This window comes from Archocentrus centrarchus, chromosome 21 (genome assembly GCF_007364275.1).
Source record: "Archocentrus centrarchus isolate MPI-CPG fArcCen1 chromosome 21, fArcCen1, whole genome shotgun sequence".
NCBI classification, from domain to species: Eukaryota; Metazoa; Chordata; class Actinopteri; order Cichliformes; family Cichlidae; genus Archocentrus; species Archocentrus centrarchus.
The window spans coordinates 18,930,949-18,944,966 of record NC_044366.1 but is presented as its reverse complement, the minus strand read 5'-3'; the positions used below and the strand labels follow the sequence as shown (position 1 = coordinate 18,944,966).

The 14,018-nt window shown below is 40.7% G+C and overlaps 2 protein-coding genes across 3 annotated transcripts; both read right to left on the bottom strand.

The window, feature by feature from the left end:
• Window positions 1–277: 277 nt before the first annotated feature.
• Window positions 278–10,455, bottom strand: LOC115800535 (NADH-ubiquinone oxidoreductase 75 kDa subunit, mitochondrial). 2 transcript variants are annotated; one of them, XM_030757962.1, is made up of 19 exons: window positions 10,206–10,455; window positions 9,528–9,607; window positions 9,089–9,192; window positions 6,393–6,500; window positions 6,172–6,248; window positions 5,910–5,991; window positions 5,638–5,768; window positions 5,370–5,555; window positions 4,904–5,038; window positions 4,693–4,807; window positions 4,439–4,584; window positions 4,213–4,341; window positions 3,991–4,120; window positions 3,739–3,899; window positions 3,486–3,640; window positions 2,106–2,281; window positions 1,887–2,021; window positions 1,629–1,701; window positions 278–784 (listed from the first exon to the last, which is right to left on the bottom strand). In XM_030757962.1, exons 2-19 carry the CDS (start codon window positions 9,604–9,606, stop codon window positions 693–695), a joined length of 2,214 nt encoding a protein of 737 aa, XP_030613822.1. In that variant the 5' UTR covers window position 9,607; window positions 10,206–10,455; the 3' UTR covers window positions 278–692. The 2 variants fall into 2 exon arrangements, with proteins under 2 accessions (XP_030613822.1, XP_030613823.1); XM_030757963.1 differs by lacking the exon at window positions 9,528–9,607.
• A 460-nt stretch (window positions 10,456–10,915) lies between these two features.
• On the bottom strand, window positions 10,916–14,018 carry cmklr2 (chemerin chemokine-like receptor 2). The gene is made up of 3 exons (XM_030757360.1): window positions 13,751–14,018; window positions 12,889–13,018; window positions 10,916–12,802 (listed from the first exon to the last, which is right to left on the bottom strand). The coding sequence occupies exon 3, from the start codon at window positions 12,757–12,759 to the stop codon at window positions 11,686–11,688; it is 1,074 nt and encodes a 357-aa protein (XP_030613220.1). The 5' UTR covers window positions 12,760–12,802; window positions 12,889–13,018; window positions 13,751–14,018; the 3' UTR covers window positions 10,916–11,685.

The window sequence follows — 14,018 nt, the reverse complement described above, 5'->3', positions numbered from 1 at the left end:
GACTAAATCGGGGGTGTCCGGCGAAATGTTAGTGTGAAATCCACCTGGACCACGACTATCATCCTCCACATGAATGAGTTATCAGCTCTGCTGCCACACTGTTGCCGGCTTGTTCACTAATGATGGACCACGTGCCAGTGAAAATACCAGAGCTCCTGACTACTAAAGTTCAAGTGAGAATCATTTCAGACAGGAAAAGTGCCCTTCACTGCATCAACACATATTTTCAGTTTCTCCTTTTTTTTTTTTTATTTAAACAAAAATGCACAAACTTAAATAGGGTTAGACTTGCTACAGGTAACTGGTTTATTCATTTCCACCACATTTACAAAAACTACACTTTTCAATACTATAAACTTTAAATACTCCTAGGAAAAAATATTCTCAATTTTACAGAAAGACAAGGATAAAGATTTTAAATATTTGGTCATGCCTACAAAAATATGAGGATCACTGATAAAGGGAAACAAACTATCAGGTGAGCATCTCTGGATATTTGGCAAATCTAAGCTGACATCTTCACGCTGCCTACTGCACTTAAGACACATTTCTGCAAGTATATTAGGTCCATAATGTGAATATACTCTATAGTAAAATATCTATCCTCAAAAAAGTGCAATTATGTTTCTAGGAATGTGCAAATACAGGAATTGTGCGCATCATTTAAGAACTGGATGTCTATCCATTGTGTTTTAGCATATGGCTGGTTCATCCACAGCTTGCGCTCCCTCTGTGACGGCTTTCACACACTTCGCCATGGTCTGGGAGGCTCTGCTTATCGGATCTGTGGGTGAAAATTGAGGGCAGATTTAACGTTTTTGAACTACTGTGAAGATCAAAAAAGTGTTGTTTTTTAAAAAATTATATATATATATATATATATATATATATATATATATATATATATATATATATATATATATATATATATATATATATATATATATATATATATATATTAAAAAAATATATATATATATATATATAAATAAAAGAAACACTTTTGGACCTTCAATATTTGGTGCTATATCAAACTGAAGGGAATTCTTGCTTACAAAGTTAATGTTAAATTTACATGAATTAATTTAAAAAAGTGTCAAAGTCATGCAAGCATTAAAAGCTAATATTAAAACTCACTGGAACATGTGCTGTGGTTATAAATTTGTAATCACAGCAACAGAATATTTGGTATGTATGGTATGGTATGTATGGTATGGTATGGTATGGGTGAATATATTCTGCTATAAGCAGAAGCAAATTGTAATGGAAACTGTACACATTGCACTAAGTTTATTTACCCAGTTTTTAACATTAAAATCATTTCATGAAAACAGGGTTATTAGACGCTGCTCATCACTGCGTAACAATGAAAATGCAACCATTTATAAAGATTTTTAATCAGTATTGTGATTTTTTTTTTTTAAATTGGCCCAAGTCTCTCATATCTGTAATGAAAATTAATGGAAACAAACAATGTAAACTGTTGGTTTTAATGTCCCCTTGTGCCTTTTCCAAATTAATACCAGTTTGTCTGTAATGCCCTGAAAAGACCAAAATTGTCAGAATTGTCCAAATACTTATTCCAATCTGGAATTCAGCCAGAGGAGGAAGACGTGCTGGTGACCCACCTGTCATATAAAAGTCCTTCACAGTAAGCTGTGGAGGAACTAAAGGTTCAGTTAGGAGAGCCTGGTTCACTGCCTGAAACAGATAAGCCAGATATCATTATCATCATGAACCAACAGTGTGTCATAAACTGAGATAAAATAAATGTACAAACCTATATTTAAATCAAGCTTCTCTACAATCAGCTTGAAAACAATACAAAAAAAAACAAAAACAAAAAACACACACACTCGCTGGAAGATGAGATGATAACAGCTGACCTTAGACAGCTCATTAGCCTGCTTAAAATAGTTGGCCTCCTCAAAGTCATCGTATCGCACAAGATTTGGGGAAACCTCTGCCAGCCTATTACGCACTTCATCCAGAGTGTCATAGGGCAGAGTCACTCCAGCAAGCTTAAAAAGGGATGAAAACACACAGCATTTAGTCACATTTTTATTTGCTTGAGCCTTGTATGTTTATCCTGTGCTGTAGTTCACCTCGGATATGGCTCTGATGATCCTCCAGTCCTCTCTGGCTGCACCTGGAGGAGTCACTGCCACCTTGGTCTGCTGGGCACGGCCTTCGGTGTTCACGTAGGTGCCACATTTCTCAGTATATGCAGCTCCAGGAAGGATGATATCAGCCATTGGTGCACCGACATCGCCATGGTGACCTGGGCAGTTACAAAATAGAAAACTGCAGATAAGCAAGAACAAGTTTATTACTCCTCAACATGTATTCTTCAAGTCTCTAAGGGAATGGTTAACACTATTTTTCCAAAAGACTGTCCCTCATTTGATATTCTGATACACTGGGCATTTCCATATGGTAGATGTGCATAAGTTTTGAGCCACCCCTGGTTTCATTATATTTTGTTGATTTACCATGCAATACCATCTGCAAAGAGTGATCGGCAACTGCTTCATTTTTCAGCGTGCCGATGATTCCAAACACACTGCCAACACAGTAAAAACACACCTGGATATAAATTAAAAACACAATGGAACACTATCAGTCATGGATTGGTCTCCCCAGAGCCTGGATTTCACCAGTATTGAAGCAGTGTGGGATCATCTTGACAGAGAACGGGAAAAAAAGGCAGCCAACATCCAAGAGAGAGTTTTGAATGTCTTTCAAGAAGCCTGAAGACTACTTGAAAGCTGCCAGAGAGAGTTCAGGCTGTGTTGAAGAATAAAAGGTGGTCACACCAAATATTGACTTTCAAGTTAATTACTCTGTTTTTACCTTTTATACTGTAATTAAATTTTCACACATTTCAAACAATCACTGCTCCTGTTTCCCCATTTTCCTAGAAAAATTAAAGAAATGAGAGGTGGTTCAAGAGTTTAGCAAAGTACTGTATAACAACTGAGGTAGGTTGCGCAGACACCATCTGATCACTTAAGCCATTAAAGTTTCTTTAATAATCAGGCTCTTTGTCGCACCTATACACGTAGAAGATAATTTAAGGAATTATACAACCCATTTCAAAGCCATACTATAGCGGAAATGAGCCTTTTCTGCTATTCATACAGCTATCCATCCATTTTTTTAACCACTTATCTAATTCAGAATCACAGTGGTCCTGGAGCGTATCCCAGCTGTCATGGTGAACCCTGGACAAGTCAGCAGTCTATCATAAAGCTAACACAGAAAGACAGCCCACCATTCACGTACACATTCACACTTACGGCAAACTTAAAAATACAGAGTAATCTGCATGTCTCTGGGCTATGGGAGAATGCCGGTGGAAAGAACCCACACAGGCACAGGGACAACATGTAGGTCCATGGGTTGACTTCCTGTGATGGTGTTTGCATGCCCCCACAGCAACCTTGAACTGTATAAGCTTTTTTCCATTTTGCCAAAAAGCTGACCTTGATAGATTATCAAGCTATCCTTGGGGAGATCTTGGCGAGTGATGCAGCCAGCATCAGCCCCAAGTAGGAACAGAACTTTGGGTGGGTTCTTCCTGATGGCATCCACTCCTAGCTTGTATCCAAGATCAAGAGCAGCCACTTGACTAGCAACCCTAATGAGACAATAAAAAGGGCACAGTCATTAGTTAACACCCCTTTTCAACTGTACTGTTATTGAACGCTTTGTCAGTAATTTTTCCAAGCTTGTGACCTGTGAAGCACATTGAGAACCTTCCAGGTTTCCTCCACTCCACTGCTGACACGAGCATTTTGAGCAATGGCTGACACAGCAGCCATTATCGCAGCCCCATCCTCTCTCTGCAGGCAACTGCTGCCAACTACAACAACAGGATGCTTCGCTTTAGCCAAGACCTGCACCAGGATTATAAAACGCATGAAATTAGGAAGAGACATTCTAGAAGAGACATCGATGGCATTCATAAGGGAGGATGCTCAGTGTTACCTGGGAGAATGGGTGAATTCCTGAAGCAATTTCTTCAAGGATCTTGGCAGACTCACCAAGATGCTCATATGTGTAACTAAGGTCCACCTCCTTTCCCACCAGAGCCACATGTAACTCATTGTGTAGCCAGCTAAAGCAGAGACACCAATGTCATATAGAAAGGCAGGCATTTGTTGTCAGACCCATCGGGTAACCATTGTTAAACAGTCATGATTTACTTACCCTTTTCTGATCCGTGCATTAAACAAAGGAGCCTCATACCGGGGGTTAGTGCCGACTAGAAGTAACAAGTCAGCTTCTTCAATGCCAGCAATTCCAGTGTTAAGAAGATAGTTTGAACGCAGGTCAGATCTAGAAAAATCAAGTCAGTAAGAAAAAAAAAAACAAAAAAACTAACGTGTGTGTGTGTGTCAAACTGTTTCAGTTTTCTTTCTTTTTTTTTTTTCACCCTGCTCCAGCCATAGGGAATGTCTCCTCAGTGCACAGCTTGTCACTATTCAGACGGTTCAGCAAGTCTTTCAGGGAAATGAGAGCCTCTCCATCAACCAAACCTCCAACCACACCAGCAATGTCCTTTCCTTCAACTCCTTGCAACTGTCAAACAAAAACAGATGATTCAGGTATTCAGAATCAGTGTTTTAAATTGAAATCCACTGTTTTGATAGCAATATAATCACTGCAGTTCAATCAAGAATTGCGTACTGTTCCAGCAGCTCGAGTCAGCGCATCTTCCCAGGATGTGGGAACCAATTGCCCAGACTCGTTTTTCACCATGGGCTGAGTAAGCCTCTGTCTCTTAAGTCCATCATAAGCAAACCTGCAGAGTTGGGAGCAAAAAGGAGTTCAGCAATAATGTAAACACCATGCACAAACCTATGCCTATGACTTAAAGTCTGTGTGATCCAAAAGGAACCTGGTTTTGTCGGAGATCCACTCCTCGTTAATATCTTCATGAAGACGAGGCAGAATTCTCATCACCTCACCGCCACGAGTGCTCACCACGATGTTACTACCCACAGCATCAAGAACGTCAATGGATTCAGTCTTTCTGCAAAATAAATTAATTAATTAATTAAAAATTCAGACTCATGTATTTTTTTTCTTTTTTAAAGGAGAATACATGAATCTGAATATAATTTTTGGGCCCCTTAAAAGTTACACAAGATATAGAGGATAGCTCAGTGGGTGAGAAGGTGACTATATGCCACATGGCCAGAGTGCACCTGCCTGGGTTTGAGTCTGACCTGCAGCCCTTTACTATCTCCTTGTCACTCTCCCCATTTTCCTGTCTCTCTTCACTGTCCCACCTTCAAAATGCCCCGCCCCCCCCCTCGAAAAAAAAAATAAAAGTGTAAAAATGTAAAGCATAATTTAAAAACCTGGTCTCCCATGGGCGGGCAGTGAAAGCATATGGTTTAGATGTCAGGGCTCCCACTGGGCATATATCAATAATATTCCCAGATAACTCCGACATGAACATTTTCTCCACATAAGTCCCAATCTGCAGGTCGTTGCCTCTGCCGGTGGTGCCCAGGTCTTCCACACCTGCAATCTCACTGGCAAAGCTGAATAAGGAAAAGAATAAAGGCATTTTAATATTTCACATGAATACAGTAACTCAACTTTAAATATTAAAGCATGACTCACCGCACACAACGAGTGCACTGAATACAGCGAGTCATAATGGTTTTGATGAGGGGGCCAATGTTTTTATCTTCCACGGCTCTTTTGCCCTCCGTGAAGCGACTTCTATCACTGCCAAACTGCATGGACTGGTCCTTCACATGAAATTTCACTCAGTTACACTCAGTACTAGTCAATCACTAATGTCTAAATTCCAAACCACATAATATATGTTTTACACACAATCAAGACAATAATGAACACATCTACTGTGGTGGTGATCATCTGTGATTTACCTGTAAGTCACATTCACCTCCCTGATCACAAATTGGACAATCTAACGGGTGGTTAGCCAGCAGGAACTCCATCACCCCCTCTCTGTAAAAAAAAATTTTTAAGTAAAAGATTGCTTTCACGTAGGGGAATCCCAGCCAACCAAGTTAAAGAACCAGAAATACAAGTGACCAAATTTCAGTGTGAACTTTACAACACAAATATGTAGCAAAATGAGAAAATCTCAAAGGCTTTAATGACTTTCATTTAAGAGGTGGAATGTACCTGGCCCTCCGTGTTTTGTCAGAATTTGTCAAAATGTTCCAGCCTTTCATGACAGGCATAGCACAAGCTGCCACTGGCTAGATAATAAATTAAAAAGATTACATATTAATTAAGGTAGGTATACCCTTATCTCTACAAAACTGAGCAGAGAAACAAAAGACTAAGAGACATTCATGGCTTTCTAGAGTTGAAACATAACACATGTGAATCCCAAAAAGTACCTTAGGAACTTTTTCTATCTCCACAAGACACATGCGACAGTTTCCAGCAACTGACAAGCGCTCATGGTAGCAGAAGCGGGGAATTTGCATGCCTGCCTTCTCACATGCCTGTAACAGATAACAACAGTGCTGTTACGTATATCGAATTCTCCTACACTGCTGTAAAAAAATATCTGCCCTCTTCCCGATTTTAGTTTATTTCTTATTTGTCACACCTACCTGTTTCAGATCAAATTGGAATAAACAATTACAAAAGTAATTGTCTCCTAAACCTAATTAAGCATTTGTGACAACTGGCAACAAGTGTTTTATATCATTGTGGAGGAATTTTGGCCCACTATTCTTTTAAGTACTGTTTTAATTCACCTACATTGGAAGGTTTTCGAGCATGAACGGCCTGTTTAAGATCATGCCAAAGCATCTCAATCTGTTTTAAGTCTAGACTTTGACTAGGCCACTCCAAAACCATCATTTTGTTTTTGTTTTTTTAGCCATTTAAAGGTGGATTTGCTGATGTGTTTCAGGTCACTGTCCTGCCGCATAACCCAAGTGTGTTTGAGCTTCAGGCCACCTACTGCTGGCCAGACAGTCTCCTCAAGGATTTTCTGGTAAAGAGCAGAATTCATTGATCCATTATCATTACAGCAAGTCATCCATGTCCTGAAGCAGCAGAGCAGCCCCAGACCATCACACCACCACCGTCACCACGTTTGACTGCTGGTATGATGCTCTTTTTATGAAATGCTTTGTTAGTTTTCTGCCAGATGTAACGGGATGCAAAACCTTCAAAAAGTTCAACTTTTGTTTCGACAGCCCACAGAATATTTTCCTAAAGTCTTGGGGAGCATCAAGAGGTTTTTGTGTTCTTTTTGGTCAGCAGGGGTTTTCACACTGGAACTCTCCCTTGGATGCCATTTCTGCCCAGTCTCTTTCTTACTGTTGAATCGTGAACGCCGACTTTAACTGAGTTGTACGCTGGAGTCCCAAAGCCTTAGAAATGACTCTGTAATCCTTTCCAGACATGTCAGCATCGAGAAGAAACTGGTGGTGAGTCTGATAGTGTGTGATTTAACTGACCTGAAATGCCATCCGGAGGGTAACAGGTCAAACAAGAGATGGGTAGGACGTGAGGGGTCTCCTGTGATTGTGCTGATTCTCCTGAGGCAGCAGGTTCTGGATATGTGCTCCAGGGAGTGCAGAGGGTAGTCAATGATCTTTTGGGCACTGTTATCCTCTGCACTGACTTCTTGTTCTCAGCTGTGGAGCTTACATACCATATGCCCAGACAGTGAGTCAGTACATTTTCCACAGAGGAGCAATAGAAGGCCAGCAGCAACTTCTTGTCCAGATGTTTTTTTCTGAGGACACGGAGGAAGTGAAGCCGCTGCTGAGTCTTCTTCACTAGGGCCTTGGTGTTTTGAGTCCAGAAGAGATCAGCTGAGATGTGGGTACCAAGGAACCTGAAGGTGGTGACAATTTCCACATGTTCACCATTTATTTCAAAGAGGGGGTTCTTGTTGACGCTTCATGAAGTCCATAATAAGTTCTTTGGGTTTTAGAACATTCAGTGTCAGGTTGTTCAGGAAGCACCAATGGGACAGTTTTTCTACTCTATATGTCGTCTCAGTCCCATCTGAAATTAGCCCAACCACGGTGATGTCATCTGCATATTCAATGATGATGTTGGTTGGGTGAGTTGGAGTGCAGCCATATGTATAAAGGGTGTACAGTAGACTACTGAGCACACAGCCCTAAGGGAAAACAGTGCTGAGTGTGAGTGAGGAAGTGTTCTATCCAGATGCAGGTGGGAAGGGGGGTCTGCAGTTTGGTGGTTAAAATCTCCTGAATAATTGTGTTAAATGTGGACCGCTTCACTCTATAGGCAAACTGATGGGGCCAAAGCAGAGAAGCAGTCCCTGATGTGCTTGTAGACCAGTCGCTCTAGGCACTTTATGACTACAGATGTGAGGGCTATGGGGCTGTAGTTGTTGAGGCTGTCATTGATGGGTTTTTTTCTGGGTGGGTGGGAGGGATGGTGGAGGCCTTCAAACAGGTTGGTGAGCTTGGTAAGGATCCCTGCCAACTGGTCTGCACATGCTTTGACCATCTGGGATGCTGTCAGGTCCAGAAGCTTTCCTGGAGTTCACTGCTCTCAAATGTTTCCTCACCTCATGTTCCTGGAGAGAGAGAGGAGGGGTGCTGGGAGCTTTGGAGAGCTGGTGGGTCCAGGTATGTGGTGGTCTCTTACCAGGCAAAGAAGTTGTTATGCTCCTTTGCCAGGAAGCTGCTTCTTCCTCCATAGGATGTGGGGCACTGGCCTCTGTAGTTTAAGGCCTGGATACCTCGCCACATCCCTGGCTAGTGAAACTGATCTCAGCTTTCCAAAAAATATCGTTAATCACAGGTAATTCATCATTTAATAAGGGGGGAGGGGCAATTACTTTTTCACATAGGGCCAGGTAGGTTTGGATAGCTTTTTTTTCCCTATAAATGAAATCCTTATTTATAAAAAAAAAAACGCATTGTGTATTTACTCAGGTTATTTTTGTTTAATATGAAAATTTGTTTAATAATCTGAAATATTTAAGTGTGACAAATATGCGAATAAAGAAAAACAAATCAGGAAGGGGCAAATACTTTTTCAAAGCACTGTAGATCTTGAATTTTAGCGATCTTATGAAGTTTACTGCTATTACCTGCAACACAGTAGTTCCTGGCTCCACCATAACAGGCTTCCCATCCACAAACACCTCCAGAAGATTACTGGCTGCTGCTGCTGTTGCAGTAGATGCAGCACGAGCTTCAGGCACACACAGAACATTTTACTGCAAAATTTCCCCTTTAAAAGGACTGGTAATGTACACATTACGTCATTTATCATATATATCACTACAAGTACTTCATAATGACAGCATAGTGACACTCATTGGTTAAACTGTGCCAATAACAGCCTGGCACCAAATGTGGTAGCTGGGAGCTCTATAATCCTGTCTATAATCCATTAGTGGTCAAAGTAACATGGGTGACAGACATTAAAATATTTATTTCTCGGAGACAACTGTCAGAAATGGCAATTATGAAGAAATAAAACACCCGTTGTACTTAAAATTGCTGGTGAAAGTTGCATAATGTTACCATTGTGAGATACAGTCGCGCCTCCTTTGTTAATAGCTGCTGGAAAGAGACTGCGGCTCGCAACAGGCAAACGCAACATGCTGGACGAGAGGCAGAAACAGAACACAACGTTAGCTCCAGTGACAGATTTTCCAGGTTCTCACGACGCTTTAAGGTGTTTAATGCGGGTGTCTGATCTATAAACCTCAGCTAAGTTAGCACCCATGCAGCCCTTCCAAAACAAAAACTGAAGTAAGCTAGCTAGCTGATGCGCCACATTTGAAAAACAAAACATGAATATACCATTTGACGCAAACTGTAAGAGACCCCGCATGTGCAAGTAAATACTTAGTATTAATGCTTAATATTCTGGATATAAAAATATTACAAATGTTATGAAATGTGGCACTACTACTACAGGTAACGTTATACTGCCTAATTGCACAAAGCTAACGATAATAACCGTGTTAGCGCGTGAAAATTGGCCTCATATTGTTATAAAGTGATATTGCGTGAGGCGATATTTTAACATTTATGACGTTAAATCAAATTAATGCGTCCCTGTTACATTGAGCCAGATGTAACGCGGTCCGCTACAAACACAAACATGAACTGAAATCCTGCAGACCAACAGTGCCCCTGCATTCACATCTAATAAAATCATTTGTTTTTAATTGTTTGCGGGGACCGATTACTTACCCTACCAGCTTCTGTCCTCATGAGACTGCCTGCGCCGCAGATTGCGCACCGTCAATTCTGCTGCGTCACGGATTAAGTAATCCTCTAATCCAAACAACAGGGCTACTTTTATGTAAGTACCGGCTCATCTAATAGTATAGATATTGATCAACAGTACTAATTAATGTAAACCCTGTCCTTAGCAGATACGCATCTTATCTACAGCAGTTTGTGACCGTCTCTGATGTGGCTCAGTGGCAGTCCCCCCCCCCCCCCCCTCAGGTCTAGTCTCAGTTTTGGAGACCTGGGTGATATTCAGCCACTTCAAAGAGCACATTTACGTAGAGAAGAAGAAGAAAAAAGGATCTCTGGGGTCAAAAGTCGACTGTAATTAAAGTGGCACCGACTGGAGAACATTTAAAAAAATTGGTAGCTTCCTGTTCATTTATTCCCACAGATGTAAAACAGCATCCTTGCAGTTAGCGGATGGAAACAGTTATATAATCCTCACAAGTCAGAGTTCACCCGAAAGAAAAAAAACAGGAAATTGCTGAATTTGTAAATAGACCCTCAAGGAAGTGGATAGGAAATGCATGTCTGGTTTTAAGCCAGTGTCATCCAAACTTTATAGGACTAGATAAATCCTCCAGGCAATCTTGTCTGAGTGTGCATAGAAAATCCTTCTCTTAATATTAAATCAAGTTAAAAAAAAAAAGATGCTCAAAGTACAGTCAGGTTCAGAAGAACACATTTATTTAGATATATACTATTTATTTAAAATATATTAGGATAAACATGTTTATACAGCTCTTAACCAGCTTTAAGATTCTTAAGATACATTAATACATGATTCTAGCAGTCGATATGAAACTATAAAGACAAAATAATTTTATGTTACAGACTAGAGTCAGATACATGTATCTTTTGTCATCCCTAAGTCCCAAAGCATTGCTGAAAGACAAAAGTGGCTAAATATCATATAAATATGTATTTTCTTTGCTCATGAGCTGTGAGATATAATATTTCATGATTTATTACATAAAATAGTCATAACAGTCATCCATCACAATATTCCCCTGCCCAGGGAGGCACCTAGAAATTGCTTGATTATTGTAAGCAGCAGTCCAACCATCACTGGTCAGTTCCTGTTTGCTGGAACCAGATACTTCATGGTGTGTTTGTTTTGCGATTTATTTAAATGATTAGTAACCAAAATAATTGCAGATTGATTTTCTGTTGAACAGCTTAACAGTTTTAATTTCATCTGCCTGTTTCTCTGTAGATAACTAGGCTTATGTAAAGTAGATGGAAAGATACTGGCTCCGTGTTTATGTTCCATTTTCCATTATCCATGAAGCGTAATTGTCAGTTGAAGTTGGCTTGACTTTGCCCAAATGAAACAACATGGGAAAATCTTAACAACTGCAATAACCCTCCACATTTATGCTAAAGTAATAAAATTTTTTCATGGACAGCTTCACAAGTCTGGGGACGGGAGCTATCACAGTGCTGATGACTCCACGGGCTCGTCGGGAACACCGTCCTGACGAACTCCTGTCACAGACTCTATCTCAGTGGCAGAGATCGACTGGCTGAACTCCCTGAGTGAACTCTTAGTTATGTCCAGACAGCCATGCTTCAGGATATGGCGAACTTTTTTGCTCAGGAACATGTACAGCAGGGGATTTATACAACTGTTAAAAAAGCCTAAGCTGGTGGCTAAAGGAAAGCCAGCTCTCAGTAGGTTATGCAGGTAAACTTGGGAGTGTATGGTTAACTCCATCAAGCTAAAAGTATGAAAAGGTGCCCAGCACAAAAAGAAGGCCAAGATTACTGCAGTGACTGTTTTGGAGAAGCTAGACCAGTGAAATGAACCCCCAGATTGTTTCGTTTTCACTATCAGAAGTATGCCTGTCACACTTATAGCTGTAAATGGCAGAAGAAATCCCACAGTAGTACGGAGAGTCACTATTGTGATGTGTCTCATGGCTATTATATGTGTGTCGTGTGTGTGGAAGTTGTTGAAGCACACCACCTTGTCACCTAAGGCTATCGTGTCCCGAAAGATCAGAGCGGGACAGCTCAAGGTGGCAGCTATTACCCAAATATTGCTGCATACAATCCAGGCACGTCCTACAGTGCGATACTTCTGACACCAGGTAAGATGGACAAGAGAAACATACCTGTCTATACTGAGCACGGTGACAAACAGCACACTGGCATACATGTTCATACCAGACACAAATGAGTTAATCTTACACATGGCCACACCAAAGTCCCAGTGGAAGTCCCGCAGAATGTAATCAATGTAGAAGGGCAAGAAGAGCACAAATACAAAATCAGCCATGGCAAGATTGAGCAGCCACACGCTGTTGACTGTCTTTTTGCTTTTAAATGCCATCACCCAAATGACAGTTCCATTACCAATCACGCCAAGTATAAAAGAAATAATGTAGATAACTACGGAGAAAATGTGCATAGGTTCTGTCTGCCTGTGCTCAACTTTAATATCATCAATGTCACCATAGTCTAAGTATTCGTAGGTGTAGTTATAGTCTTCGCTGGGGTCAACCATTGCTGCAGGGATGGTACAGCTGGAACGTCTGTGCTGGGTTTATCTGTGAGAAGAAAAAATTCATAATAGGGTGCATTCCTGCAAGATGATCTGTAAGCAAACTGCTTATCCTGTAACACATGTTCTCACCTCACACTCTTTGTGACTTTGCCAGGCTGCTCTCACAGAAAATACAGATGTGTGCCTTGTCTCTCTTTTCCGGTCGTTTAATTCCTGTGTTGAAGTTAGAGCTGGGTGTGTCCTGAGAAAGCCTGGAACACTATGTCAACATCATTTAGATCAACAATTGGACAGTGAGATGCTTCACAAATGAAGCAGAAATAATCTCAGTGTAAACAAGCTGCAAAAAAAAAAATAGCGTTTTTAATCAACTACATGCAGCTATCAACTATTTAGTCTCATCACCAAGGTCAGAATAGAGCAATAAATTAACCATAAATAAGTAGGCTGAGGTGAATCCTCATTTTATTGGGCTAGAAAACAAAAGATTCTTATTTACTCATTAATAAAATGAAAAGAGAGCACCTAAAACACAGTATTAGAATAAACGATGAGACAATGATTGCATGGTTAAAAAGCTGTGCGTAAAATCAGTTGCCTTAAGAAAAAATACGGACAAATTTTCACAATTAGAAGACAAAGTAATGCTGAACTAATTGCAACAGAAACTGTAAAAACAGCTAAATAATAACAAGCGGACAGTATAAACTGGACGAACTAAACTACCAAGAGTTGAAACTACGCAGTCAAAGTGTTGAAAGCAGATCGCAAAAGAGCTCCAACCTGCTGCATCAGCTTACCAATCTGAGTAAACAGTAACCGCTTATAAACTTTAAGAAATATCCAAGCTGCGACTAGGACGTATCAGTCTCTAATACAATCAGTGCCACATACACACTATTGGCATACTTGAGGGGAGGAATAGAGTGTGTGTGTTTTTTGTTTTTTTGTTTTTTTCTGTAGGATTTAAAGCAGAGAGTGGGTCGCTTACCAAAAAGTGCAGTCCTCCCAGTTTGGATCAAACAAACCCGCTGCTCCCGGGTAAAAGTGGCTGCCGCTGTCTTAGCCTTTTAGCTCCGTTTTGCAGGGCCTTGTTCTTGACTTCCCACTAGTATGCATCTACTGTTTCCATCCAGACTAAACTCCGTTACTCCAGAGAGGGGTTAAGAGGTGGAGTGGGTGCGCCTGGTTGACGCGTCGAAGAGGGAAGAAAGGTTATTGGTCAGTGCACGGAAAGCAGAATGCATTCATTCAACGAA

What these genes read in the sequence shown, in the direction of transcription:
- LOC115800535 (XM_030757962.1), bottom strand. Translation starts at nt 9,606, where the DNA reads ATGTTGCGTTTGCCTGTTGCGAGCCGCAGTCTCTTTCCAGCAGCTATT. An exon ending in GCCCGCCCATGGGAGACCAG is followed by an intron (nt 5,039 to 5,369) that starts GTTTTTAAATTA and finishes TTTATTTTGCAG; the next exon opens with AAAGACTGAATCCATTGACG. An exon ending in GAATTCACCCATTCTCCCAG is followed by an intron (nt 3,900 to 3,990) that starts GTAACACTGAGC and finishes ATCCTGGTGCAG; the next exon opens with GTCTTGGCTAAAGCGAAGCA.
- cmklr2 (XM_030757360.1), bottom strand. Translation starts at nt 12,759, where the DNA reads ATGGTTGACCCCAGCGAAGACTATAACTACACCTACGAATACTTAGAC.